Source organism: Primulina huaijiensis, chromosome 9 (assembly GCF_012295235.1).
Source record: "Primulina huaijiensis isolate GDHJ02 chromosome 9, ASM1229523v2, whole genome shotgun sequence".
NCBI lineage: Eukaryota > Viridiplantae > Streptophyta > Magnoliopsida > Lamiales > Gesneriaceae > Primulina > Primulina huaijiensis.
The window spans coordinates 381,814-409,145 of NC_133314.1; the positions used below are offsets into that span (position 1 = coordinate 381,814).

The window sequence follows — 27,332 nt, forward strand, 5'->3', positions numbered from 1 at the left end:
AGTGCTCGCGTTTCCATCCATGATGCATTTGGATGACATGTTCAAAGACTTTTCAGCAGCCAAAAAGCTTTGAAAGATAAAAAAAGCTTAGAGCGAATATTTGAAGATTTCCGGACGATGTTCTTCGAGAGAATAGCTCGTGATAGGAACGAGTAGCATAATCCATGGATTTACAATTTACAGAGAAATATGAAGTCGGATACACGTCGATAGTCATAGTCCAATAGGTCGAAAGGTATGGGATATAATAAAACGACATGCAATTCACCATTGATAAATAACTAAAGAGATTTAATTACTTAACTAAGTTGAATTAGTTTGGCATAGCTTGAGAGGGCGTGTTCAATTGGATATGAAATCTCGTCGAAAGCATAGATAATTGTCGAATGAATTAAGTAGATTAGCGAGGGGTAGGTGAACCGAGATTCCCAACAAATTCATTTCTCATTGAACTTTAATCAATCATTCTAGCTTATTTATTTCATCATTTAATCCTTGAACTATTTCATTGAGTTTTTATTTAATAATTGTAGTAGTAAACAATCATCTGAAGTATCGCTGCTAAAAACTGAATAACTGAGAATAATAATTGAGAAATACAGTCTTTAGACAATGAAATTTTTGCTCAATCACTAAGCATGGAACATTTTGACATCGTGCACATGCGATTATTGAAAGTCCATGACTATATTATTACTTGACATCGTGCACTTGCGATTATTTCGAGCTTGAATATTATTAATTTTTACTAAGAATTTTACAATGAAAGTTTTGCTCGATCACTAAGCATGGATTACATATTCATCTTATTTAATATTTTTTTGGTCAAAAAATTCTCAAATAAGCATGAAATTTTTAAAGTACTTAGTTTTACTTGAGAAGTACCTAATTTGAGTTTGCAAATACTTGATTTCGTAAATGAGATACTCACAATATGCATTAAAATACTGGATATTCGAATATGCAATCTTTCCATGGAAAAGTCATTAGGATACTTATTCATATCATTTAAATAAATAAACATAGTTCATTATTTATCATGGTAATCATTCATTATATGCATCAATATTCTTTCATTATACTTATTATCAATTTGAGTTTTCAAAGGGTAAAATCAATTATCAGTTGAATCTAATTATATAATACTTGTAACAATTTAGGTATTACATTTTTATTTCACGGATCTTATCATCAAAGACAACTCAATATTGACTTCAAATTATATATTTTGACACCATCAAATAATCGAATTTGAGTATTTAAATGGTAAAATCAAGTATTTGTGGACTCGTATTAGGCATTATTTGTAATAATTTAGGTATCACATTAGATACTTATCACGTAAACATAAGTATTTTAAAATTTCAATACTTAGTTGAGAATTTGTTTTTTTTTTTACAAAAAAAATATTAAATAAGATAAATATGTCATCCAAATGCATCTTCCAAGGAAAGATAAACACTTGGTGAGCTTACGTTGCATATTCGAATATCAAGTATTCTATTACATATTATGAATATCTCATGTACCAAATTAAATATTTGCAATATCAAATTAGGTACTTCTCAAATAAAAACAAATACTTTAATTTTTATGCTTAGTTGGGAAATTTTTTTTCTTTTACAGAAAAAATATTAAATGATATGAATATGTCATCCAAATGCTTATTCCATGGAAATATCAATACTTGGTGAACTTACGTTGCCTATTCGAATATCTAGTATTTTAATACATATTGTGAGTATCTCATTTATGAAATCAAGTATTTGCAAACTCAAATTAGGTACTTCTCAAGTAAAACTAAGTACTTTAAAATTTTCATGCTTAGTTGAGAATTTATTTTTTTAATTATTAAATGATATGAATATGTCATCCAAATGTATCTTACATAAAAATACCAATATTTGGTGAACTTACGTTGCTTATTCGAATATCAAGTATTTTAATACATATTGTAAGTATCTCATTTACAAAATCAAGTATTTGCAAACTCAAATTAAAATACTTGTCATTTAGGGAGTAAAATAAAGTACTGATATATTCGAATTAGATATTTTTTGTACTAATTTAGGTATCACATTTTAACTTCACAAATAACACATAAAAAGTCACTCAATATTACTTGAAAATATATTTTTTATATCCCAAAATAATCAAAATCGAGTCTTAAAAGGGTAAAATCAAGTATATGTGAAATCAAATTAGGTATTATTTGTACCAATTTAGGTAGCACGTTTTTTATTCACGAATCTCATCATCAAAAAATATTCAATATTATCTTCAAATTATATATTTTGACATACTCAATCGAATTTGAGTATTTAAAAGGTAAAATCAAGTGTTTGTGAACTCGAATTATGTATTATTTGTATTAATTTAAGTATCACATTTTTGTTTCACGAATATCATCATCAGTGTCACTTAATATTAACTTCAAATTATATTTTGGCATCCTCAAATAATTGGATACGAGTATTTACGGGGTTAAATCATGTATTTATATACTCTAATTAGATAATCTGTGTACCAATTTAAGTATCACATTTTAACTTCACAAATGACATAATCAAAAGTCACTTAATATTACTTGAAACTTAAGTATTTTCTTACACATTTGAAGTATTCAAATAGCCAAATCAAATATTTGGAACCCGAAAATAGGTATTTTATCGATCAAAATAAGTAATTTTTATAATTCAACAATGAGTGAGAAATTGTGTTTTTTCAAAAATTAGATTACATGAATAAGTCATCTTAATGCATTTTCAATGAAAATACCAACAATTATTAAATTTATTGTGATAGCTCGAAGATCCAGTATTTTCTTACATATTTGGAGTATTCAAAGAATAAAATCAAGCATTTGGAACTCCAAAATAGGTATTTTGTTGGTCAAAATAAATACTTAATCTTATTTCATGATGAGTGATGACCTATGTTTTTTTAAAAAAAATAAAATGACATGAATAATTCATCCTAATGTATTTTTCATGAAAAGACCAACAATGACTGAATTTATGGTGAATGCTCGAAAATATAATATTTTCTTATATATTTGGAGTATTCAAAGAGAGAAATCAAGTATCTGAAACCCTATAATATGTATTTTGTATGTCAAAATAAGTATTTACTTTTATTCCATGATAATTGAGAAACAATATTTTGTTAAAATTATATTTTAAATGGAGAAAAATGATATAATTTTTGTGGATAAAATAATATATTTATTTAAATAATAAAGGGTAAAAATGTAAAGTTTGCTTTAAGGGTAGTTAAAACTAAATGTATAGATTTGTCAGGTACTGATTTCTAAAAAATAATGGCTAGGTACTGATTTTTAATTGAAACATTGGCAGAAGTATTTTTTTGAAATTTACCGTTAATATAAAATCACATGTAAGTTGCTGTTGTTTCTTTTTTTTTTTAAAACACTGAAGTAAGATATATTTTGAGTAATAATGATACCATTGCGACGTCGTTTGCTATCTCCGCGAGTTCATTCGCCGTTTGGTACAATGTTTTTGGAAATGTTCTAACTCGAGTCCAAGTCCAGCTGTATGTGTCTATGGGATAACTGTTTTGGAAATCTCAAATATCCCCTCTCAGTCTATGAAAATAAATGAAAAACTTTATACCCACGCTCAGAGCTAGAGGTGAGCATTCGGTCGGTTTGGTTACCAATCGAACCGAATTAACCATAACCGAACCTAACCGAAATATTTATCTATAATCAAACCGACCGAATTAATTTTCATAACCGATGAAAACCGAATCGAATTAAAATCGATGACCAACCCACGCTCACGTGCCTCTGTGTGTGGGTTGTCTAGTACATGTGCCTTCGTGTGTTGGTTGTGCAGAATGTTTCCTGCATGAAATATGCGCCATTCTTCACACGTGCAAGCTATACCAATCCCGTACACGCTCACAAATCATGATATATATAAAACATTTACATGTTTATCAAATCCAAAAAAAAAGCAAAAAAATAAAAAAATAACACAAAAAAATAACAAATATTAACAGACAAAAAAAAAAGAGACATCAAAAGATAAACTGATTTTGTTTTGGAAATCCGTAAAAAATCTAAAACAACGAAGACAAAATTTTTCCTTGGTAGATGTATAGAATCAAAAATCAAAAACTACAAAAATACTCGAGTCCAGGGTTTTATTAATTTAGGTCATATCATTCTAAATATTTCGGTCATACCAAAACTAATATTTTGGGTCATATTAACGTTAAATAAGTAATTTTTTTTTTATCCATGTCTTGAAAATTGTTGTATTTTGAGTCATACTAGTACCATATCATTCTAAATTATTTGAGTCATGCCAATGCTAATACTTCAGGTCATGCCAATGCTAATATTCGATTAATTCAGGATACATATGTATATGATACACACACATATTTGTATGTATATTAGTATATACAGCCAACACTTAACTCTACACAAAAATACATTGAAGAATTAAACATTGACCCCTTCTGATCCAAAAATTCTTTTTTAAATTCCAACGAAGACAATATCCTTTGATTGTATGGTACACAACAACAATTAACAAAAGTCATGGTAAATAATTGTCTCACGTGGGGCTTATTTTGAAAAACTCAGTTTTTAGTCATGTTGTATGTCGCTATATCCAGAGTTACGAATCCTAAAAGTCTAAAATATTTGATATGTGATAGTGATAGCAACCAGAAAAATTCAACGACAAATGTTGTATTTAAGAAAAATTTTCAAAATCTGTAAATTAATATTTTGTTTTTAAATTATATGATTTATAATCAATTTAGTTTATTTATATTTTAACTAATTATTCAAACTTTCATGAAATGAAATATTTATCAGTATTAGTATTAATGTATTCATCAACTACATTAAATATTTAAAAACAAATAAAAAAATAAATACACAATTAAATGTGATTTTTTTGATTTATTTTTTATATTTAATCTGAATCTGATGTCTATTAAATATATAAAATATATTTAAATATATGCATTTATCATGTCATTTCATTTAATTTCAATTATGATTTGGGTTTTATGATACTTTCATATATTTAGTTCAGCATACTATCTAAAATATTAAATAAAATATAATTTTTATATATAATATTATATTTTCTAACTTTATAGTAAATACTATCATCATGAATTTTTGGTATATATTGATTGTCTATAAATTGATATTATTATTATGGACTTTAATTAGAACTTTAGTATAAATTTGTTATAACATGTTGTAAAAAATAATTAAATTTTTTAATCAAAATCATTCATTTATTGGAAAATTTCTTTAAAAAAATTTTTATATATAAAATAATATATAATTTTTAAATATATTTTTTAATTATTTTTATTAATAACAGTTTCACTCTTCCAAGCGTCAAATAAAATGGTAAAAACATCAATTTGACGGTAGAAGATTGTTATTCTCCTTTGAACATTAATGTATTATGCATTTTATCATAACTTTACTATACTTTTTTAAATGTTCTTGTTTGAAACTAAATTTCGGTGGCTTGACAAACTAAGAGCTTAAATTATTTGGATTAACTGATCAAATAGCTTGAAGTAACTGAACTACATAAATCAACTAACAGTTGCCTAACTGAAGATTAATGCGCAGTTTATCGAAGGCAACTGAAACCAGCTGAACTGAACTTACGAAGATAACTGACTGATCAGTTGGAAACTGATCAGTTGATATATTCAGTTGTGAGCTTACCAGCGATTGCTTATCAGCTGATCATTCAGCTGTACACGTCATCAGTTGTCGAAAAGGACATTCAACCGACAACAGTACAAAGCAGACTGCAATTCATAGTGGAACGCCGCATTTCAAAGCTTACAGTGTACGAATGACATAGGAATATTGACGTGGCAATCAACGGGTATAAAGATTCAAATTATATTTAATGTTACCGTTGAAAGAAGCCTATAAATAGGTGAGAAGAGCAGTTGAAAAAAAGATATACATAACGAGATATCGATCCAACACATTCATCTTGCTGTTACTCTGCTCACATTCAAAAGAAGCTCACACTTATCAGCTATATCAGTAGCATTCAAGGCTACATTTCGAGCTCAATAACACAAAGTTATCTTGTTGTAAATTCATCAGTTGTGCTAAGTCCAATTAAATACTGTGGAACTTGTTGTAAACTAAGAGTTTCAGTCTTGGCATTGTTAAGTCCAAACTGAAGTGGGTCTGTACAAGTTTTGTGTCGATCAAAGTCTTTTAGTGCATATCATATCCTTGAGATAAAAGGGGTGACGTAGGAGTGTTTGAAATCTCCGAACATCCATAAAATCTTGTGTCTATTTATTTCAGTTTATATTCTATCTATCAGTCAGTTTATTTCCGCACAAATATTTGTTAACTGATTGATATCGACTGACAAGATTTCGAGTTTCAGTTTGTCACAAAACTGAACTCAACTTTCGAAAAGATTACGAAAATAGTGAGTGTTTATTCAACCCCCCTTCTAAACACTCTTTCTCTAGTTAACCGATCCTATAAAGTGGTATCAGAGCAAGTGAATCTTGTCTCAGAATATTCTTATTCACAAAACTGATCAACATGTCTTCATTCAATAAAATACCGATGTTTTCCAGATAAGATTTTGACAACTGAAAAATCAGAATGCAGGCTCATTTAGTTGCACAAGACGATGACATATGGTATGTCATTACTGATGGACCCATGAAGATCCTAAAAGCAAATACAACAGTTGCCATTACTTATGGGGCACCTCATCTGTTCAATTCGATAAACACACTTGTTCAGTTACAAATACAACAATTTTTGGGATTATCTTCCCAAGAAATCTATACTAAAGAGATTCAGGATCTCTATGCCAACGGCTATGTCACTACAACCGGCAGTATCGCAACTACTGTAAATGATCAGCTGCTGATCATTGACGAGGATTTCTTCTGCAACCTATTTCAAATGCCTACGGATGGGCTAGTTAATCTCTCTGAAGTAAAGGCATCTGATGTTGAGGAGATGCAAACCCTTCTTTCTGCTGATAGTCGGAAAATTAAAGTTTTCCATCCCAAGAAGGAGCTGAAGCCAGAGGTACAACTACTGGCAGATATCGTAGCCAAAGGGCTTTTAGCAAAGGCTGGATCCATTGCTGCACTTACTCTTGAAAAATTTCAAACTATGACCGCTATCATGGCTAGTCAAAGACTGAAGTGGAAGAACATAATCTTCAACATCCTGAGGAATATGTTTCAATTGTCCAAGCAATCAAAGGGTTATGCGGTGCAGCTCAGCTATTTGCTGAAAGTCAAAGGGCTGGTGACTGATGACTCTGAAAAATCATCAAAATTGAAAATCTTCAATGCTAAGAATGTCCAGCCACCAAAGCAGAAACTGGACATGTCTCCTGAGCAGTTCTTGAAGGTAAAGAAGGATATTGGGACACATGAGGCTCCCAAGTCAGTTCAGAAAAGAATACTCTTAAGAAGAAGGCAATCAAATGCAAGTTGATTGTCAGTGAAACTGACTCTGAGAAGACTCCATCTCCCAAGATCATCAAGAAGCCAATAACTTTGAAGACAAACCCGCTGCTGCAGTTGGGACCATCCCAACTGAACGACTGATGCAGTCAGGGGCTCAACAACCTATCAAGGCTATCACTCTGAAAGCTATTCCAACTGAATCCTCAACTGAGTATCAGCTACCTCTGTCTGTTGTTCTACCAAAGAAGAAGGTCACCGAATCAGGTGAAAAGAAGAAACTTGCTGGAGTCAAGGCTCCATTGATCACTATCTCTGGCTAACCTCTCTACCTCTTGCCAGACCAAAGGGGCTAGTGATCAGAGAACAAATTGATGCGACTACTTCAGGGTTGAGCATTCCTCATGCCCTGACTGACTCAAAAGGCAAGGGCAAAATGTAAGAAGATCCCAGGCCATCCAACGCAATCCAAACGCACATTGATCTCATTTGGGTAGAGATCAATGAATTTTCAGAAAACAAGCTCAAGACTTATGATGAAGGGGTCAAATTCAGAACTGAAGTCACTACAAGAAAGCGACTACTTCAGGGTTGTGAAAAACCGCTGTCGTATGTCCTGAAAAACCGTTGTTAAAGCCCATGTGGTTAAAAGGTTCGCTCAAAGACAACGGTTTTTCACTGTTGTTGTAGCTACAATTTGCGACGATTTAATATTAGCGACGTAATTGATGAATAAACCGTCGCTCACTTCATGCAAAAACCGTCGCTAATTAGCGATGGTTTATTACACCGTCGCTAAAATTAGCTACGGTTTATTCATGCATTCGTGACGGTTGGATCATTTCCATCGCTAAAATTTTCAGTAAAATAAAAAAACTTACTTTTAATAATTTAACAAATCTAAAAAAACTTACAATTTGACTATGCTAACAATATTCATTAACTAAACTAACACTTAAAAATTTACTAAAAATTAAAGCGAAAAAATTTATCCTAAATCGAAATTAAAATCGTGTAAGAGAGAAAAATTTTAAGTGTTGTGAAGTAGTGTGGAGGGAATGGACCGAAAACACTGGTATTTATAGAAAATTTTGCGACGGTTACGAAAAACCGTCGTTATTTTTAAATATGCGCCGGTTTATTAAATAACCGTCGCTAAATTTCGCGACGGTTTTAAGCAAAACTGTCTTTTTAAATTAGCGACGGTTTAGGCAAAACCGTCGCTAAATGTCCAAAAAACACACTAATCGACAACAGTTTTATAAAACTGTTGTCGAATGTCCAAAAAAACACGCTAATAGACAACAGTTTATAAACGATATAAAGACAACGGTTAGCAATCAAAAAACACGCCCATAGACAACGGTTTGCTAAAACCGTTGTCGTTGACCCATAAAAGACAACGGTTTTTAGAAACCGTTGTCTTTGACAAGGAAAAATTCAAAAGGATCAAGAACTGAATTTCTTGTACATTGAATTTCTTGTAGTGAGTCTTTGCCAAGCAGCTTCAAAAGAAGTCAAAACTAAAGAAATTTGTTGATTTGGAAAATGTTGTTATGAACGTAGTCAAAGCATCTACCATTGTTCAAGCTCTGGAGCGAAAGAACTATTTCTTCAATCAACTGAGAGCAAAGAAGCTACAGAAGATAGTTGATCAACTGCGACTGAACTATGATCCTACCAGTCCAACTGCATACAATGACAAAGCTGTGCATGACCAACTGGACTCGGATCTTCTCACGTTGCATATGGAGATCAAAAATTGGGAAATGGATCAAGAACTGATCATTCCAGCAGCCTCCCAAGATTTTTCATCAGAAGAGCCAGCTGAACAATCAGTTCAAGAGCCTTCCAAGGACACGGTTGTTGAATCTTCTCAACAAGCAACTGCCCCTTCCACATCAGTTTCTCAATCATCTTCAGCACCTCTCTCTTCAACTGCTGATCCGAAGCTTTATTCTGAAGCTGAATCATCATTGGCCAATCTTGATGAGGTCATCAAATCAGTCACTTCTGATATTCCGCTGGAAACATCTAAATCAGTTGAAGATGTTGTCTTGACTGAGGAACCAGCAGATCAACCTATTGTTACTGAAGAACCAATAGATCCTATCATAGTTGAAAAACCAGCCGATCAAGTTGTTATTTCTGAAAAACCGGCCGAGAAGGCTATTTTTGGAGGAACTGACTGAACATGCAGTTTTTGAACAAACTGAAGAGGCTCAGCTGCACTCAGTTACAACTAAAGAAGTGCCAGCTGAAGAGCCAGTTACTCAACCGACTGAAGAACCAGTTTTGGAATCAGCTGTGCAAGAAACTGAAAAATTTTCTGTCTCAGCTGAACAACAAACTGAAGAACCTTCTACTACTTTTGTTCTTCCAATTGTCTCTTCTCCTCCCCAGCCTCAACAGGAACATACAACTAAAAATATTTTAGGAATGGTAACGCATGAAACCGAAGCAACTGACGGCGCTATAGTTGTCTTTACACAAAAGGAACGGGTGCAGATTCCAGAAACTTCCGGAGCCATGTCTCCTGGTATTTTAGTTACTGATGCCATGTTCGAAGAAATTCAGGCTGTTCAGACCAACGTTGTCGGTATGATGAATTCTATTTCTGAAATACACTCAACTCAGCTTGCGCACTCATTGAAGCTTAACTCTAACAATGAGTTTACCTCGAATAGACTACATCAAATCAATCAGAATGTAACTTCTCTCTTTCTCCAGATGAAAGAAATCAAGAAAAACAGAATGTCGACTGAATCTAATTTTCAAACTCAAGCATTTATGCTGCAAAACATTGTGTTGAATGCTGTGTCAGATATCGCAGCGGATGTTCGAATTTTATCCAAGAAGTTGATGTGCTTGACAAAAAAAGGGAAATAGGAGAGATAGAAGAGTTAAAAGATCAGAAAAGAGAAGACAAAAGAAAGAAGAAGAAATGAAGATCAACTGACTTCAGTTATTGGTTGAAGACTATGATAGGAAATCTTTATTCTTTTATTATTTGTACGAATTTGTACATTAGAAGAATTATTTTATCTACAATGCGTTCGAAGAATATTTTTGAGTTCATTTGATCAGTTCATACTTTACAAGTTTTGTCAAATACCAAAAGGGAGAAATTGTTGGAAACTTAACTTCGGTTGTTTGAAAAACTAAGTGTTTAATTTATTGGACTAACTGATCAAGTAGCTTGAAGTAACTGAACTACATAAATCAACTGACAGTTGCCTAACTGAAGATTAATGCACAGTTTATCGAAGGAAACTGAAACCAGCTGAACTGAACTTACGAAGACAACTGACTAATCAGTTGGAAACTGATCAGTTGATATATTCAGTTGTGAGCTTACCAGCGATTGCTTATCAGCTGATCATTCAGCTGTATACGTCATCAGTTGTCGAAAAAGACATTCAACCGACAAAAGTACAAAGCAGACTGCAACTCATAGTGGAACGCCGCATTTCAGAGCTTACAGTGTACGAATGTAAGAGGAATATTGACGTGGCAATCAACGGGTATAAAGATTCAAATTATATTTAATGTTACTGTTGAAGAAAAGCCTATAAATAGAGGAGAAGATCAGTTGAGGAAATAATCGATCTATCTATTCTCTTAAGCTTGATATTACCCTGCTGAAATTATCGCTCTTACTCAAGAATCAAAAAGCTCACACTTATCATATATATTTGTAACATTTAAGGCTACTTTTCGAGCTTATAAGTACAAACTGTTTTGTTGTTTATTTGATCTTCAACTAGATCAGTTGTGCTAAGGTCAGTCGAAGAACTGTGAGATATTTGGTAAACTAAGAGTTTCAGTTTTGGCAGTGTTAAGTCTAAACTGAAGTGGGTCTGTACAAGTTTTGTATCGATCAAAGTCTTTTAGTGCATATCTTATCCTTTTGATAGAAGGGGTGACGTAGGAGTAATTAAAATCTCCGAACATCCATAAATCTTTGTATGTTCTTACTTCAGTTATTTATTCTATTTTTCAGTCAGTTTATTTTCGCAATTGTTATCAGTTAAACTGATTGTTATTGACTGACAAGATTCCTGGTTTCAGTTTGTCACAAAACTGACACTTCATTCGAAAAGATTCTAAAATCGTGAGTGTTTATTCACCCCCCCTCTTCTAAACATATCTCAACCAATCAACCGATCCTAACAATAGCTCAACGTGTATATCATGTATGCCACATCAACTCAACAAATAAGACATATAGACATATATTCTCAATAAAATCAATTAAACATATATCATACGATACAGATACCTGTCGTATGTTACTTGGTCGCAACATACCTCTATTCTTCGTTTTCAGTCGATGTAGCTTGAAGATATCAGCATAAAAATCTATATACATCAATAACATATTCATTTCAATCAATAACATCATTCAAAATTAACAATATAAGTTTCAAATATCTTTTGAAACTTTGAAAATTCATATCAAATCAAAATCATAACATAATTCAATTCCGACTTCAAAACTTAGTTTATTGTCGGTTATTCTACTACATATATGATTCTCGACTTCGAATACATGATATTCCAGCATTTCACTAATTAGAACTGCTGAAACCAAAAGAATCTTACCTTAAAAGAAAGCCCTCGACGCGAGGATTCCGAATATATAATCATAATTAATAACAACTGACAAACAATTCTTCAATCTTAATCCAACGATTAAAATTCTTTAATTATAATAAATTGAGAATAATTCAAAATAACATCACTATAATCATCTCTTCTTTGTTAAAATCATAAACTATTCAACAATCTTCAATTTCTGTATAATTTAACAATTTATCGGATTTATTCAAAAAATCGACGAATTTCAAACATCACCAAAATTATAAAATTTATACCTCAAATCGAAGACCTCATGTCAACGATCCCAGAAATGAAGTCGGTTCGTCGATTGGATAAACCGATAAGTTGCAAGATAGAAAAGAAAAATCAAAACTCTTATTCATTTCTCTCTCATCTTTCTGTCAAAACTTTCTTCTCATGAATTCACATAGGTTTTGATATTTATCTTTCTTTTTTTAATATAATATAATATAATATATTTAACATTTTAACACCGGTGTATCTTTTTGGACCAGTCAAACGATCAAATTTTTCAAAACTCAAAACATGAAAGTTTTAGTACTATGTATTAGCTTTCCAATGAAATTGGTCTCATTTCATTTGGACTAATACTCAGACAATTATGCTAAAAACCGTAACATGTGTCACTTTTTCGTTGCGGTTCAGCATACTTTTCAAACACCAATCAATTTCTAATACAATCTTTCATTATCACCACCTATTTTCTCACTTTCATTGTCAATTATATACTTCATACATGTAATAACATGACAATTCCATGAATTATCTATAATCAACATAGGATTTATGATAATACGATACACGGTCCTTACAGAATCACAAGTAGCCGATTTACAGCTTAAGTCAGCAAGTGTCAATGTGGATGTATGTATATATGATGAAGATCATGAGTTGCATCATCAGGAGCGAGACCTCTATCAAGTATCTCACCATCCAATCTAAAAGCCTCTATCAAATTTCCATCCCTGAAATATCTAGCAATTAATATATCATAAATAAGTATGTTCGCGGTGATATGTTCTTTTTCTTCATCTCTTCCAGAATCTTGACAGCATTTTCCACAAGTCTTTTTCCAAATATAAAAGAAATTTTTTAAAAATTAATTAATCATCAAATTTATTTTCAAAATTTACATCAATAATATTTAGTAAAAAATTAAAATCTGTCCATTTTTATTCAATTAAAAATTCATTAATAATTAATAAAAAAATGAGTAATTACATGTTTTCATATCAAATATATTTATTTCAATTATATTAACAATATATATTTATTTTGTAAATATGTATGGGTCGGGTCGGACCAAACTTGTTTAGTCAGATATAAACATTTTTATCGGACAAATTTATTACGGAGTCGGGTTTCGATCGAATCTATTACCATCTTAGAAATGTATATAATAATTAATATAATAATAAATTGAAAAAAGTTCCAAAAGAATCAACGAGGGTGAAAAGGTCATTTTACTACAAGTCTAGGTCTTTCTGAGGATTACGCGCACATCTCAGTGGAGTAGCATCTTCTTCTTCTGCTGCAACGATTCTAAGGTATTCCAAACCCTAACCTACAACAACTGAGTTTGATTTTCTTCCTCGAGATTTGCTAATCTGGAACTGTTTATTCGCTCATTTGTTCCGTTTCAGCCTCGCCTCGGGGGGAATTCGAGGTCCAAACCGTGTTGCCATTAGTATTTGAGCCGTCGGTTGTTCTAAATGACCAATTTTGTATTTCGATTCACTTAATTCGTTTTTTGTACTGATTTGGTTGTGTGGAGTGACAGTACGAGCTTTAGGTTTTCTGTTCAATCAATTGATTGGATACGTGTGCGCGCATATATATATTATTTGCACTGTAATAATATATATCAAATGTGTCATCTCGATGGGCCTTTAATGGTTGATAATCGTTATTGTAATTGGGGTTTTCCGTCTCAGTTACCGGTAAGGAATACAGAACTACAGTGGGCCTTTAATGGCCCGAAAGGCCGCATTTTCCAATCGTGAGCCAGCTCCAACTTTTGATCCAACGGTCCAGATAATCGCGTTGGCTCATAGCTCAAAATCAGGGCTTTATTAGGGCACTCAATACGCAATTAGTCTATCTCTCCGCTGTAATCAAATTGTCTCAAAAATATTATTCCGTTGCAATTTTTCTGAGCACAGAAGTGAGAAACCTTTTGGAAATTTCTTATTCTTGTGTCCCTTTTTTTTTTTTTGTATTTTAAGTTGGAAATATTTTGTTTTCTCTTGCATTTTGCTCTTATATTTTCTTATTCTATTTGACAAACCGTCTATTTTATAACCTCAATTTTTGTATTTATTTTTGTAGAGGCAATGGATATGTCCGCGGAGAATGTGTACCAGCCCCCAGAAGAGTTTGTGGAGGATAAAAAGGTTCCGCTCATTGATCTCGATGTAACGAACTCGACTGAACTTTGGCTTATTCAGTGGCCTATTAATCAAGTATGATTTCATGTAAATTTGAAGCTTTGCAGCATTCAAAATTTTGTTTCATGTGTCTTCTCCTTGGGATCAAGCAGGAGAAAAACTTTTCTTAATAATTTTCTTTGTTTGTCTCTGTAATTCAGACTCCAAATGAGCTACAGGCAGAAGCTCTTTTGGAAGAAATTTGATTATTCATTGCTTCCTTGGTGGTATGACTTATGTGTAATTTGATTGACTTTTTATTGATTTCAGTCTCCTGATTTTGATGGGAGAGAAGTGTCGTTGAAACTCAATGGTGATGGTCGTATAGGGAGTTTCGAGTGCGCATCCGGTAATCTTGTTTCAACTCTATGGTGCTTGCTGGTGTTCATTCTATTGGATTTGTGTATTAACTGTCTTACCTTTTACCCATGGATTTGTTCTGTCAGGAAAATCATATGACGTAGTTAGTTTGAAATCCCAAGGTCCGGAACCTGTAGTTTTCTTATCTTCCACTGCAGAGGCAAAAGTAGGTAAGCATTTATATTTTGATTGTCATTGCAGTTGGTTTTATTTGTACTGCCTAGTCGCTAATATTCATTAAGGCTTGGTTGTGATTATTGGACATGAATTGCCAGTTCTGGTTTCGCCTTTCTCTGTACATGTAGAACGAAGTGATCGTATGTATGTATTTATATTATGACCAGAACTCATCAAACTTTGTGGTAAAGGAAGGAGACACGAATATTCTAATCTAAGAATATGTGATCTTTTTTCTGCAAAATTAAGCGATTCCATATTTTTATAGCATTTAAAGAGTAATCTAACACAAGCAAGATTATAGCTTTTGGTTAGTCTGACCACAAAAACACCTCTCAAGCAGTGTTTCATGAAAATAGAAATAAAAGTGATTTATTTTTGGGTAAAACAGTGAAAAAGTTTTTTTATTGAGAATCTGAAGCTGAAGTTGAAAACTACAAATTTCTTATAATGATGAAATCCGTAGTCGTTATTTTTGGATGTGCACTGGATAAATCCTGGTGCTAACGCCATAGTCTGCAAGCCTAGCTGGCTTGGTAAACCGCAGGCAAATCATGTGTTACAAGTTTGTCCAAGAAGGTGTTACTAGGGAGAATCGAACCATGATCATTAGTCAAACGCTCATCTATCTTACCAACTTGGACACCTTCTGAGGGACTGAAAAAACTACATTTTTTTGGCTTTTGGCTTCTCCCTTGTTTAATCACCGTCTTTATTTGCCAAAAAAAGAAAAAAGAAAGCCAGACTCCTTTTTTAAGCAAAAGCACTTTTTCTCCAACAAAAAAGGATTTTGGCTTAAAACTTTTTTTGTTGAATGCAATATTTATTAAACAATGACCAACAGCATCAATGTATGTTGTCCATCTGGTATAGTTGAAATTTGCCTTAGTTTGTAAGATAAGTTTTTAGAAAAAGATTGTCCTCAAGGGACGATAAACAGGTTCATAGATATTTATGAAATAATATATCAAATGTGTCCTCTCGTGTGCTTGCAATTTTATTATTTATTATATATTGTAAAGTGTGATCTTAGTGAAACGTATATTGTTCTCAAGACAATTATTCCTCGTTAATTGCTGTTTGTATGCAACAGCCGGGAAGATTTCCAGACGGGTTTCTCTGATTCATTACCCAGACCCTGTTGAGTTAAAAAAACGAAATAATCTCAAATTAAGCCAGTCTCAGAGGTCTTCCATGGCCACGTCAACCTTGTCGGGTCGCTCCTTGGCTACTCCAACTCGTAGTATTAAACCGAAAAATCCTCTTACAACGAGTGGTCAAGCTACTAGCACTCAGAGTGGCAGAACCAAGAGTACTACAACTCAGGATTCAGCCAAGGGAAACAGTGTAGTTACATCTACAGGTTCTATGGAGCATTCCGAGGAAAGAAAACCAAAGAAGAAAAGGAAAACTGAAAGCTGAACTATATATACCTTGTATACCCTACACCGTTTGCAAAATTTTGAATTTATAATTGATTTTGTTGAACACGGTGGATTTTAGTGAAGATCTGCTAATTTGCCATTTTTGTTTCACGTAACGAGTCGACCCCAACGAGTCACTTGCTTCGCACAACAAATGTTGAAACTACATACCTGCATGATAGGGAAAAGGACAGTGAAGTTCATGCTGTTTCTCTCAACACCCTGCAATCTTCTCTCTCTCATTGGAGATGTGAGTATTCTGGAAGCCAATGGCAAGTCTTATGGTCATGAATAAAACCAGGCACTTCCGACATTTCCATTTCGAAATTGAGGATTTCTGAAAGAATTTTTTGGCCATTTATGTTTGTTTTTTGTGATTTTAATTATCTATGTTGTCTTTGTTTTTTTGGTAATTTAGTAGCATATTAGCGGTGACGATAAAAAATATTAAAATTGTCAAAATATAAATATTTTGATATATTTATGTAATGTTTTGATTTATGCATTTACAAATAGATTTTTTTCACATTTCTTCTTACTTTTTGTTTTTATTAGATAGATGAGATAATCAGTAGTTATTCTAAGTTGGTTAAAATCTCATTTATATTTCAAAACATGATTCACAAATTGGTTCATTTTTTTTTACGTAAGAATCCGAGTCACTATCATTCGAACACATTGGGTAAATTTTCGGACTCACGCAATAGTCTGTAAACTGTTAATCAGGTAAATCACACCAAGCAAGTCTTGTATGACAAGCTCGTCCAAGAAGGTGTTGGTAGGAAGAATCGAACTTCTAGTCATTTCTCAAACGATCATCTATTTCACCAACTCGAACACTCTATTGGTACATAAATTGCTTATTTTTTATATCAATTTTTGTAGTTTCTTTGATGAAATAAATTGCTGAAATAGTTCAACTAAAACATATATATCTTTATGGATATTAACTTACAAAGATATTATAGATTTCCAAATATATAATTTATAGTCAGTTCCCCCATTTCAATGTTACCTCTGATCTGCTTCTGGAAACAATAGTTCATACTTGTGGACTTTCCATTTGCCAATTGGATTTATATTGTCACAATTTGACATTTTTTTTAATGTTTACTAGCAAGAAGCACATGCTTGTATGTGAATACATGTTAGATATGATATAATTCAATTGAAGTATTGCAGAGATATGATATTGATACTTCAATTTATTGGGATTTTACTCACTTTTTTAAATATGGATAAAATAAATAATAATGAGATGATTAATTTGTTTTATTTTCTGAGATGTGTTGTATTTCTAATAGTAGTCAAGACGAAGCAATAATTGTGATTCCTGATATTTCAAGATCGGTAAAAACTTGTGTGAGACGGTCTCACGGGTCGTATTTTGTGAGACAGATCTCTTGTTTGGGTCATCCATGAAAAAGTATTAGTTTTTAGGCTAAGAGTATTACTTTTTATTGTGAATATTGGTAGGTTTGACCCGTCTCACAGATAAAGATTCGTAAGATCGTCACACAAGAGACCTATTCTTCAAGATTAGGGGTTATAATAAGATAGTTTCAAGTTGTTGTTTGAGTTTCTTTTGAAAAATTATTACATAATCTTTTAGTGGTTTTTTATCATTATGTAATCATGATATTTTAACGACTATCCTAATTACTTTTTGACGCATAGTATATTTTATTTTATATTGACATCTTTACCTCTCATTATTTTAGTATATCTATTATTACTTAATTAATTAGAATATTAGGGTGAGCAATTTAAGATAACAATTATTTAAGTTTTTGTACAAAAATTTATTCATTTTTTATTAACTATATTATTTTTACTTTCTAAATATTATTTTATTCAAGTGTCTCTTTTGTTAAGTATTTTCTTTTGAAAATTAACATTTAAAACATGTGTATTGAATATTTGAATGTTAAATATTTGAGTTGTAAATATTGAAAATTAGTGTGTGATGATGCAGGTAATGATGAATTTATTTTTGGATTATTTGTAAAGATTTTCTATAAATAGATCTCTCGTTTGTGAAGAAAATCACAATTGAGTTGAGAGAAAAATATTATAAAGTGTGTAGTTTGATAATTTTGAGAGTTTGAGATTTTTATTTGTTACAATAAATTTTTACTTTTTCATAATACGTTATCAGCAGAAGCTCTAAAAGTCCTCCATATTTTTCCAAGCTCCAAAACAGAAGAAAAAGATAACAAATGTAATAATATTTATTTTACTGTTTATTTATTTATTGTGTATATACTTAATATATAATATAATGTTATAATAAAATAAATTTTTCAAAGATTTGTTATAAATCCTGGGAGGATGTTAAGACGACATCTCACACTCCCGGTAAGGGATACGACAAGTATAAAAGCCTATAAGGTTTTTAAACAAAATAACTTATGACAACTCATTATAATAATGTAATATGATATATATAATTATTTAAAATATGACTAATATTATATACACCATATTATTACCATAAAATTATACAAATACATACATTTATTTTTTTGTACACCAATGGTCATAAACGGTAACAAAACGGCTAGTTTTTGCCCTATAAATATGATCTCACAAAAACATTCAATCACTCCAACTTTATCTTCTTCTCTAAACAATTATTCTTCATCAAATTTTCGGAAAAAAAGAAGATGGCTTTCTCAAGGTTATTTTTAATTATTTTGGTTATCATACTCACGAGTCTTGTATTTATCGGAGAATATCATCCTCGTGTGTTTTCTTTATTTTTACGAATGCTTGTACTTGTTATTTATTCATTACTTTGTATTACAATATTCATTAACTAATAAAATGCATCATAATTCTTTTTAGTACCACCATGGCTAACTTGGCAAAGCTCGAACATTGCTCTTGATATTACGGGGAAAAATTATATGTCATGGACTCTCGATGTAGAAATGCATCTTGACTCATTAGGTCTAAATGAGACCATAAAAGAAAATGGCATATGCACATCACAAGAAAAGACAACAGCCATGATATTTTTGCGTCGACATCTCGACGAGGGATTAAAATGTTTATATCTGATTGAAAAAGATCGCATTGCTTTGTGGAAGGGATTAAAAGAAATATTCGAACATATAAGGGAAGTTATACTTCCGACCGCCCGGGATGAATGGAATACGTTGAGATTCCAAGATTTTAAGAAAGTAAGTGATTACAACTCGGCGATGTATCGAATAATCTCGCAACTGAAATTTTGTGGGCACGAGATTACTGAATTGGAAATGCTTGAAAAAACATTTTTCACTTTTCACGCATCGAATATAACTCTACAACAACAATATAGAGTGCGTGGATTTTCGAGATATTCTGAACTAATCGCCTGTCTTCTTGTGGCGGAAAAGAACAACGAGCTATTAATGAAAAATCATCAGGCACGACCCACTGGTTCAACGACATTTCCTGAAGTAAATGTTGTAAGTAAAAATGAATTTAAACCTGAAAACCAAAATCAAAGTTATAGACAAGATTTTGGTCGAGGACAAAATCGAGGTCGTGGACGTGGAAGTGGTCGTGGTCGTGGTCGTGGACGCGGCCGTGGTTTTGAAAATAATCGAGATAGTTATTTCTATAACTCATCTCAAAAGAGCGTCCCAAACCATCCACCGAAAATGCATCATGAGAATATGAGTGTTAATGAGAATCACTCAAAAAGATTTGAAAGTTCTTGTTTTAGATAAGGTACTCCAAGACATTGGTCCCGTATTTGTCGAGCCCCTGAGCACCTTTGCAAACTTTATAAAAAATCAATAAAGGGGAAAGAAAAAGAGACCAACTTCGCTGAACACAGTGAACTTTTGAGTGATTCCACTCATTTTGATGCTGGAGATTTTTTGATTGATTTATCAGACAATGATCAATTTGCTGGTGGAATAAATATGTAAAATATTTTATTTTTCCATGTACTCGTATGATAATGTTTTAAAGTGTGTTATATTTTTAAATATGTATTTTATTGTATTTTATTTTTATAAATGTATTGTCAGTAATTTTATTTCATTGCATATTTTTTTTTGAAGTTCAAATATGGAAAATGCTATGAACAAAGCTGAAGTTTGCATACCTGATAGTGGTACAACGCACACTATCCTTAGAGATAAAGGATATTTTTTGGAACTAAAACCAACAAAAACAATGGTGAATACAATATCAGGTCCTGTAGACTTGATTAAAGGATGTGGTAAAGCACAATTTTTGTTACCTAATAGTACAAAATTTTTGATCAATGATGCTTTGTATTCACCACAATCGAAAAGAAATTTGTTGAGTATTAATGATATATATTTCCATGGGTATGATACTCAAACAATGAATGAAGGGAATGAGAAATATATGTGTCTTGTCACATATAAATCAGGAAAGGAATATGTGATTGAAAAACTACCAATGCTCCCTACTTGATTATATTATACACATATAAGTCTCATTGAATCAAACATGGTAGTTGATAATTCTTCAATATTAACCAATTGACATGATCGATTAGGACATCCTGGTTCAACAATGATGTGAAGAATTATAGAAAATACACATGGTCATCCGTTGAAAGACCAGAAGATCTTTCAGAATAATAAGTTTCAATGTAAAGCATGTTCTCTTGGAAAATTTATTATAAGACCATCACCAGCCAAAATCCAAACTGAATCACCAATGTTTCTTGAACGTATTCAGGGTGATATTTGTGGACCAATCCATCCACCAAGTGGACCATTCAGATACTTTATGGTATTGATTGATGCCTCCAGCAGATGATCCTATGTATGTTTATTGTCAACTAGAAATGTTGCATTTGCAAGATTACTTGCTCAAATAATAAAATTGAGGAATCAATTTCTCGATTATACAATCAAGAAAATTAGACTTGATAATGCTGGTGAATTTACTTCCCAGACTTTCAATGATTATTGTATGTCTATGAGAATCATTGTTGAGCATCCTGTTGCTCATGTACAGACACAGAATGGATGGGCGGAATCATTGATTAAACGTCTGCAAATGATTGCTAGACCAATGATTATGAAAACAAAGCTCTCTATTTCTATATGGGGACATGCAATTTTACATGCTGCTGCATTAATTCGCATCAGACCAAGTGCATATCATAAATACTCCCAATTGCTGCTTGCATTTGGTAAAAAACCAGACATTTCTCATGTGAGAATTTTTGGATGTATGGTGTATGTGCCTATTGTACCACCACAACGAAAGAAAATGGGACCTCAAAGAAAGATTGGAATTTATATAGATTATGATAGTCCATCAATCATTCGATATCTTGAACCTCAGACAGACGATGTGTTCACAGCACGTTTTGCTGATTGTCATTTTAATGAGGAAATCTTCCCAATGTTAGGGGGAGAACAGAAACATACTGAAAAAGAAATTACATGGTATGTATCATCATTGTTACATCTGGATCCAAGAACAAAACAATGTGAAAAAGATGTACAACAAATTGTGCACTTGCAAAGAATAGCAAATCAAATACCAGATGCATTTACATATGCAAAAGGGGTTACTAAATCATATATACATGCTGTAAATGCTCATGCTCGAATTGAAATTCCAAAGAAACAAATTGAACAAAGTCATGATGTCGTAAAACGCCTGAAGCGTGGAAGGCCAGTCGGTTCCAAGGATAAAAATTCTCGAAAAAGAAAATTCATAGAGAAACACGATGATCACAAATAGAGAATCATGTTCTTGAAGAAACACATGATGATCACAAAATAGAGAATCATGTTCCTGAAGAAACACATGATGATGAAAATGTTCTGTCAGAACCACAAACAAACGAGAATCGTGAAATCTCTATCAATTATATTAATACTGGAAAAATATGGAACCGAAAAGATATAGAAGAAATTGATGATATATTTTCTTATAATGTGACAATTGACATTATAAATGATAATGAAGATCATGAACCAAAATCTTTTGGTGAATGTAAAAATCGGCAGGATTTGATAAAATGGAAAGATGCCATCCAGGTGGAATTGGATTCGCTAAATAAACGTAATGTTTTTGGACCTATAGTCCTTACACCTGAAGGTGTAAAACCTGTTGGATACAAATGTGTTTTTATTCGAAAACAAAATGAGAAAAATGAAACAGTAAGATATAAAGCTCGACTTGTTGCACAAGGTTTTTCTCAAAGGCCTGGAATTGATTATGAAGAAACGTATTATCTCGTGATGGATGCAATTACGTTTCGGTATTTGATTAGCTTGGCGGTATCTGAAAATTTATAAATGCGTCTTATGGATGTTATAGCTTACTTATATGGATTACTTGATAGTAATATATATATATAAATCCCTGAAGGATTTAAGATGCCTGAAGTACAAAGTTCAAAACTCAGAGAATGTTATTCTGTGAAATTACAAAGATCATTATACGGGTTAAAGCAATCTGGCCGAATGTGGTATAATCGGCTAAGTGATCACTTCATGAAAAAGGGATATGTAAATAATTCAATATGCCATTGTGTTTTCATTAAGAAAACAACATCCGGATGATTAATTATTGCTGTATAAGTTGATGATTTAAACATCATTGGAACGAATAATGAAATTCATGAAGTTGTGTCATACTTGAAGGAAGAATTTGAAATGAAAGATCTTGGAAAAACCAAGTATTGTCTGGGTTTACAAATTGAACAAAATATTTGTTTAATATTTGTTCACCAGAAAAATTATACAGAAAAGATCCTTAAACGTTTTAATATGGATATATAAATCAAATTTTTTAAGTACTCCAATGGTTGTTAGATCATTAAACATAGAAAAAGACCCATTCCGTCCATGTGAAGATGATGAAGATATTCTTGGTTCAGAAGTACCATATTTAAGTGCTATTGGTGCCCTTATGTATCTTAAAAATTGTACAAGGCCTGATATATCTTTCGTCGTAAATTTATTGGCAAGATTTAGCACATATCCAACAAAAAGACACTAGAACGGAATTAAACATATATTCCGTTATCTACGAGGAACGACAGACTTGAGACTTTTGTATTCAAAAGATGCTAATCCAAGTATAATTGGTTATGCCGATGCTGGATACTTATCTGATCCACACAAGGCACGTTCCCAAACTGGATATGTATTTACTCGTGGAGGCACTGCAATTTCTTGACGTTCACAGAAACAAACGCTCGTAACAACTTCATCAAATCATGCCGAGATTATTGCACTACATGAAGCAAGCCGTGAATGTGTGTGGTTAAAATCAATGACCCAACATATCCAAATCTCATGCGGATTATCATTCGACGAGAAGCCTGTGATACTATATGAAGATAATGCTGCATGTGTTGCTCAAATGAAAGAAGGATACATAAAAAGCGACAGAACTAAACATATTCCTCCTAAGTTCTTCGCATTCACCAAGGAGCTTGAGAAGAATAAATATATTGATGTTCGTCACATTCAATCAAGTGAAAACTCATCAGATCTCTTCACAAAGGCACTTCCTACGACAATATTCAGAAAGTATATATATAATATTGGGACGCACAATTTACGAAATTTGTGAAGAATTGTTCGTGTCAACATGAGGAGGAGTTTACGTGACTGCACTCTTTTTCCCTTACTATGGTTTTTATCCCAATGAGTTTTTCCTAGTAAGGTTTTTAACGAGCCAGTATAAAAACACATAATGAAGACAATCATTATGATCATCATCACAAGGGGAGTGTTGAAAATTAATATTTAAAACATGTGTATTGAATATTTAAATGTTGAATATTTGAATGTTGAAAATAAGAGTTGTAAATATTGAAAATTAGAGTGTGATGATATAGATAATGATGAATTTATTTTTGGATTATTTGTAAAGATTTTCTATAAATAGATTTCTCATTTGTAAAGAAAATCACAATTGAGTTGAGAGAAAAATATTATAAAATGTGTAGTTTGATAATATTGAGAGTTTAAAATTTTTACTTTTTTCCATAAATTTTTATTTTTTCATAACATTTTGATATTTATTTTGTATTTCAAAATCAGGGGGAGCCAGTAATGTGATAGTTACGTTAGCCCGTCCGATATTTGATCCAACGGTCCAGATAATCGCGTCGGCTCAAAGCTACTCAACTCAGCTCAAATTCAAAAACGCAAATCAATACGAAAATAATCAAAGCAAATCTCTCCATCTCTCTCTCGATTAAGGTTGCTATAACCAAATGGTAAGCATTCTGTTCCGTGATTTGATTTTGTTTTTTCGGATTTTAATTGTTATTTTCTTCGATTTTTTGTGTTTTCTTTTCTTTTCTTTTTTTTTTTTTTGATAAAATTACTATGTTTCTGGGTTTCTGGGTTTTTTAGGCGTTGCCGAATCAACAGACAGTAGATTACCCCAACTTCAAGCTTGTAATAGTTGGTGATGGTGGCACTGGTAATCTTTAATTCTGCTTTAAGTCTTAGAACTTGGAATTGTTGCTGAATTCGAAACTTTCTTCGCCACNCTCCTGTTTTTTTTTTTTTTTTTGCGGATTTTACTTTACATTTGCTTCGTTTAAGGTTGCAAGAAGTAAAGTTTTAATCTTCGCTTTTTTGAGGGCAAAGATAGATCCTTTTTTCATTTCAAAGCTTATTTACAATTTTTGTTTCCCCTTTTCTTGAGTCTGGTGGCTGGTTGAAACCAGAGATCAACGTCTTGGTTGGAAACATTGTATTTACTCCATTGCATTTAATTTGAGTGACATTTGATTGTTTTACTCGAAACCACACCCGAATTCTGATAGCATTTTTCATCTGTTGGAGCCTTTCTCTTTCTGAGTTCAACTTAGTTTTATTTTTAGACCCAAACACTGATAACATATAAACAAACAACTGAGTTACTTTTTTTGTTCCAGGAAAAACCACATTTGTGAAAAGGCATCTTACCGGTGAATTTGAGAAGAAATACGAGCGTAAGACTGTTTGTTGAGATCTTTACTTGAAAACTAGTTTTCTGGTTTTTTTAGTATGGATGTTTTATGAAGAGGTACTGTTTTTTTGCAGCCACCATTGGTGTTGAAGTTCATCCATTGGATTTCTTCACAAACTGTGGGAAAATTAGATTTTATTGTTGGGACACAGCCGGCCAGGAGAAATTTGGTGGCCTTAGGGATGGATACTAGTAAGTGATTTTTATTGGCACCTGTTATTTTGTTTATGGAAATCTCAATGCAGCAATGATTGATGTTCACTTATGGTGCTGAATTTTTGCCTGGCCTGTTCTCTGTTTGAAATACTGCTTCCACTCTTTAATTCTATGGGTTTGCATCTTCTGTAAAAGTGCTAGTTTTGTATGATATTTTCTGATACCATAAGTGAGCACCATTATAAACACAATAATATATTACACATTTTGTTAAGAATCTATCAGTGGATTGGTCTCTGTATATTGTTCATATGTATGCTAAGCTGGTATATTATGAACTGTTCTCCCACAAAAGTTATCTGATATTATTTTCAATCACTGCAGCATCCATGGACAATGTGCCATCATTATGTTTGACGTTACAGCTCGGTTGACCTATAAAAACGTCCCTACATGGCACCGTGATCTTTGCAGGTATGTGCATACTGTTAATATTTTTTTAACATCCTTGGAGTTAAGGTGTCTGAATCTTTTTTGCCAATTTCAGGGTTTGTGAAAATATCCCAATTGTGCTTTGTGGGAATAAGGTCGATGTCAAGAATAGGCAGGTAAAGGCAAAGCAGGTTACCTTCCACCGGAAGAAGAACTTGCAGTACTACGAAATATCAGCTAAGAGTAATTACAACTTCGAGAAGCCTTTCTTGTACCTTGCCAGGAAACTTGCTGGGTAAGTATGTTCACCACTATTAACATTTTCATGGTTACACTGTTTCTTCTTCTTCTTCTTCTTTTTTAATAGCGTTTTTGTGTCCATTCCAACTGTTTCTCTGGTTGCAGTGATGCTACTTTACATTTTGTGGAGTCTCCTGCTCTTGCTCCTCCTGAAGTACAAATTGATTTGGATGCGCAGCGACAGTAAGCCTCTGTTGACAGTAGAAATACTCACCATGCACACACATCCTATTTTACCAGGCACATGAAACACAACACAAACGGATGACATAAACAAGAGGAATGTGCTGACCTGCTTAACCTGTTCTTACCCATTGATCACAACCAATACATTGCATTTCCACTCCTTGTCTGCTGCCTTATTCCCCTTTGATTTTGCAGGCATGAAGCGGAGCTTGTTGCAGCTGCCAGTCAGCCGCTTCCTGATGATGATGATGAGAATTTTGACTAAAATATTTTTGGGAACTTCTAGTTCTTGAATACTATATGTTGATGTTGGATGACCATTCAGGGTTTGAGTTTTGGTCCCCTGCTTCTGGCTAGTATTTTTATCTAAATCTTATCTGTATGTTTAGGTCATATTGGATGTTTCTGTTTTCGTAGGCTTTGGGGATCTTACTTTCCCATTTCCATGTCTCCTCCAATTTGCTTCTGGAATCAATAGTTCATACTTGTGAGCTTTCATTTGGCGGTTGGATTTATATTTCTGTTGAATGGATAATGAAATTGAAATATGGTATTTCACAAAATAATAATAATAACTATTATTTGGCAGTTGCTTCTTTTTACGTTGATTAATGTTTATAAAACATCAATGCATTATGAGGTGGTTAGGCTCGCACACTTCGATCATTTTTAATTTTCATGGATGTTAATGTTTTTTAGTCCATTTTGGATTAAAAAAAATCATTTCCTCAAATTTTCACTACTTCGCTGGATAAGACAAGTATAATTTACAAATCAATATATATGTATATATTAAAAG

General features: G+C 32.4%; 3 protein-coding genes across 6 annotated transcripts in view; all 3 read left to right on the forward strand.

Annotated features, from left to right (window-relative positions):
- LOC140984337 (uncharacterized) overlaps positions 1-27,332 on the forward strand; it is a 41,011-nt gene that overhangs the window by 564 nt on the left and 13,115 nt on the right. Inside the window, exon 1 of one of the 4 annotated variants that reach the window (XM_073451663.1) lies at positions 13,545-13,649. The exons of 2 other annotated variants lie outside the window; for them this stretch is intronic. The gene's annotated coding sequence lies outside the window, so the exon portion shown is untranslated. Of the gene's footprint in view, positions 1-13,544; positions 13,769-27,332 lie in introns of those variants that run through there. One more of the 4 variants, XM_073451664.1, reaches the window with a different exon arrangement.
- LOC140984338 (uncharacterized) lies at positions 14,139-17,020 on the forward strand. The gene is made up of 5 exons (XM_073451675.1): positions 14,139-14,266; positions 14,431-14,564; positions 14,799-14,877; positions 14,975-15,058; positions 16,159-17,020. The coding sequence occupies exons 2-5, from the start codon at positions 14,436-14,438 to the stop codon at positions 16,485-16,487; spliced, it is 621 nt and encodes a 206-aa protein (XP_073307776.1). The 5' UTR covers positions 14,139-14,266; positions 14,431-14,435; the 3' UTR covers positions 16,488-17,020.
- LOC140983795 (GTP-binding nuclear protein Ran1B) lies at positions 24,560-27,031 on the forward strand. Its single transcript, XM_073450934.1, has 8 exons — positions 24,560-24,716; positions 24,856-24,925; positions 25,386-25,442; positions 25,534-25,651; positions 26,000-26,089; positions 26,163-26,342; positions 26,453-26,530; positions 26,729-27,031. Exons 1-8 carry the CDS (start codon positions 24,714-24,716, stop codon positions 26,796-26,798), a joined length of 666 nt encoding a protein of 221 aa, XP_073307035.1. The 5' UTR covers positions 24,560-24,713; the 3' UTR covers positions 26,799-27,031.

What these genes read in the sequence shown, in the direction of transcription:
- LOC140984338 (XM_073451675.1), top strand. Translation starts at nt 14,436, where the DNA reads ATGGATATGTCCGCGGAGAATGTGTACCAGCCCCCAGAAGAGTTTGTG. An exon ending in GAGTTTCGAGTGCGCATCCG is followed by an intron (nt 14,878 to 14,974) that starts GTAATCTTGTTT and finishes TTGTTCTGTCAG; the next exon opens with GAAAATCATATGACGTAGTT. An exon ending in CACTGCAGAGGCAAAAGTAG is followed by an intron (nt 15,059 to 16,158) that starts GTAAGCATTTAT and finishes TGTATGCAACAG; the next exon opens with CCGGGAAGATTTCCAGACGG.
- LOC140983795 (XM_073450934.1), top strand. An exon ending in ATTTGAGAAGAAATACGAGC is followed by an intron (nt 25,443 to 25,533) that starts GTAAGACTGTTT and finishes GTTTTTTTGCAG; the next exon opens with CCACCATTGGTGTTGAAGTT. An exon ending in CTTGCCAGGAAACTTGCTGG is followed by an intron (nt 26,343 to 26,452) that starts GTAAGTATGTTC and finishes CTCTGGTTGCAG; the next exon opens with TGATGCTACTTTACATTTTG.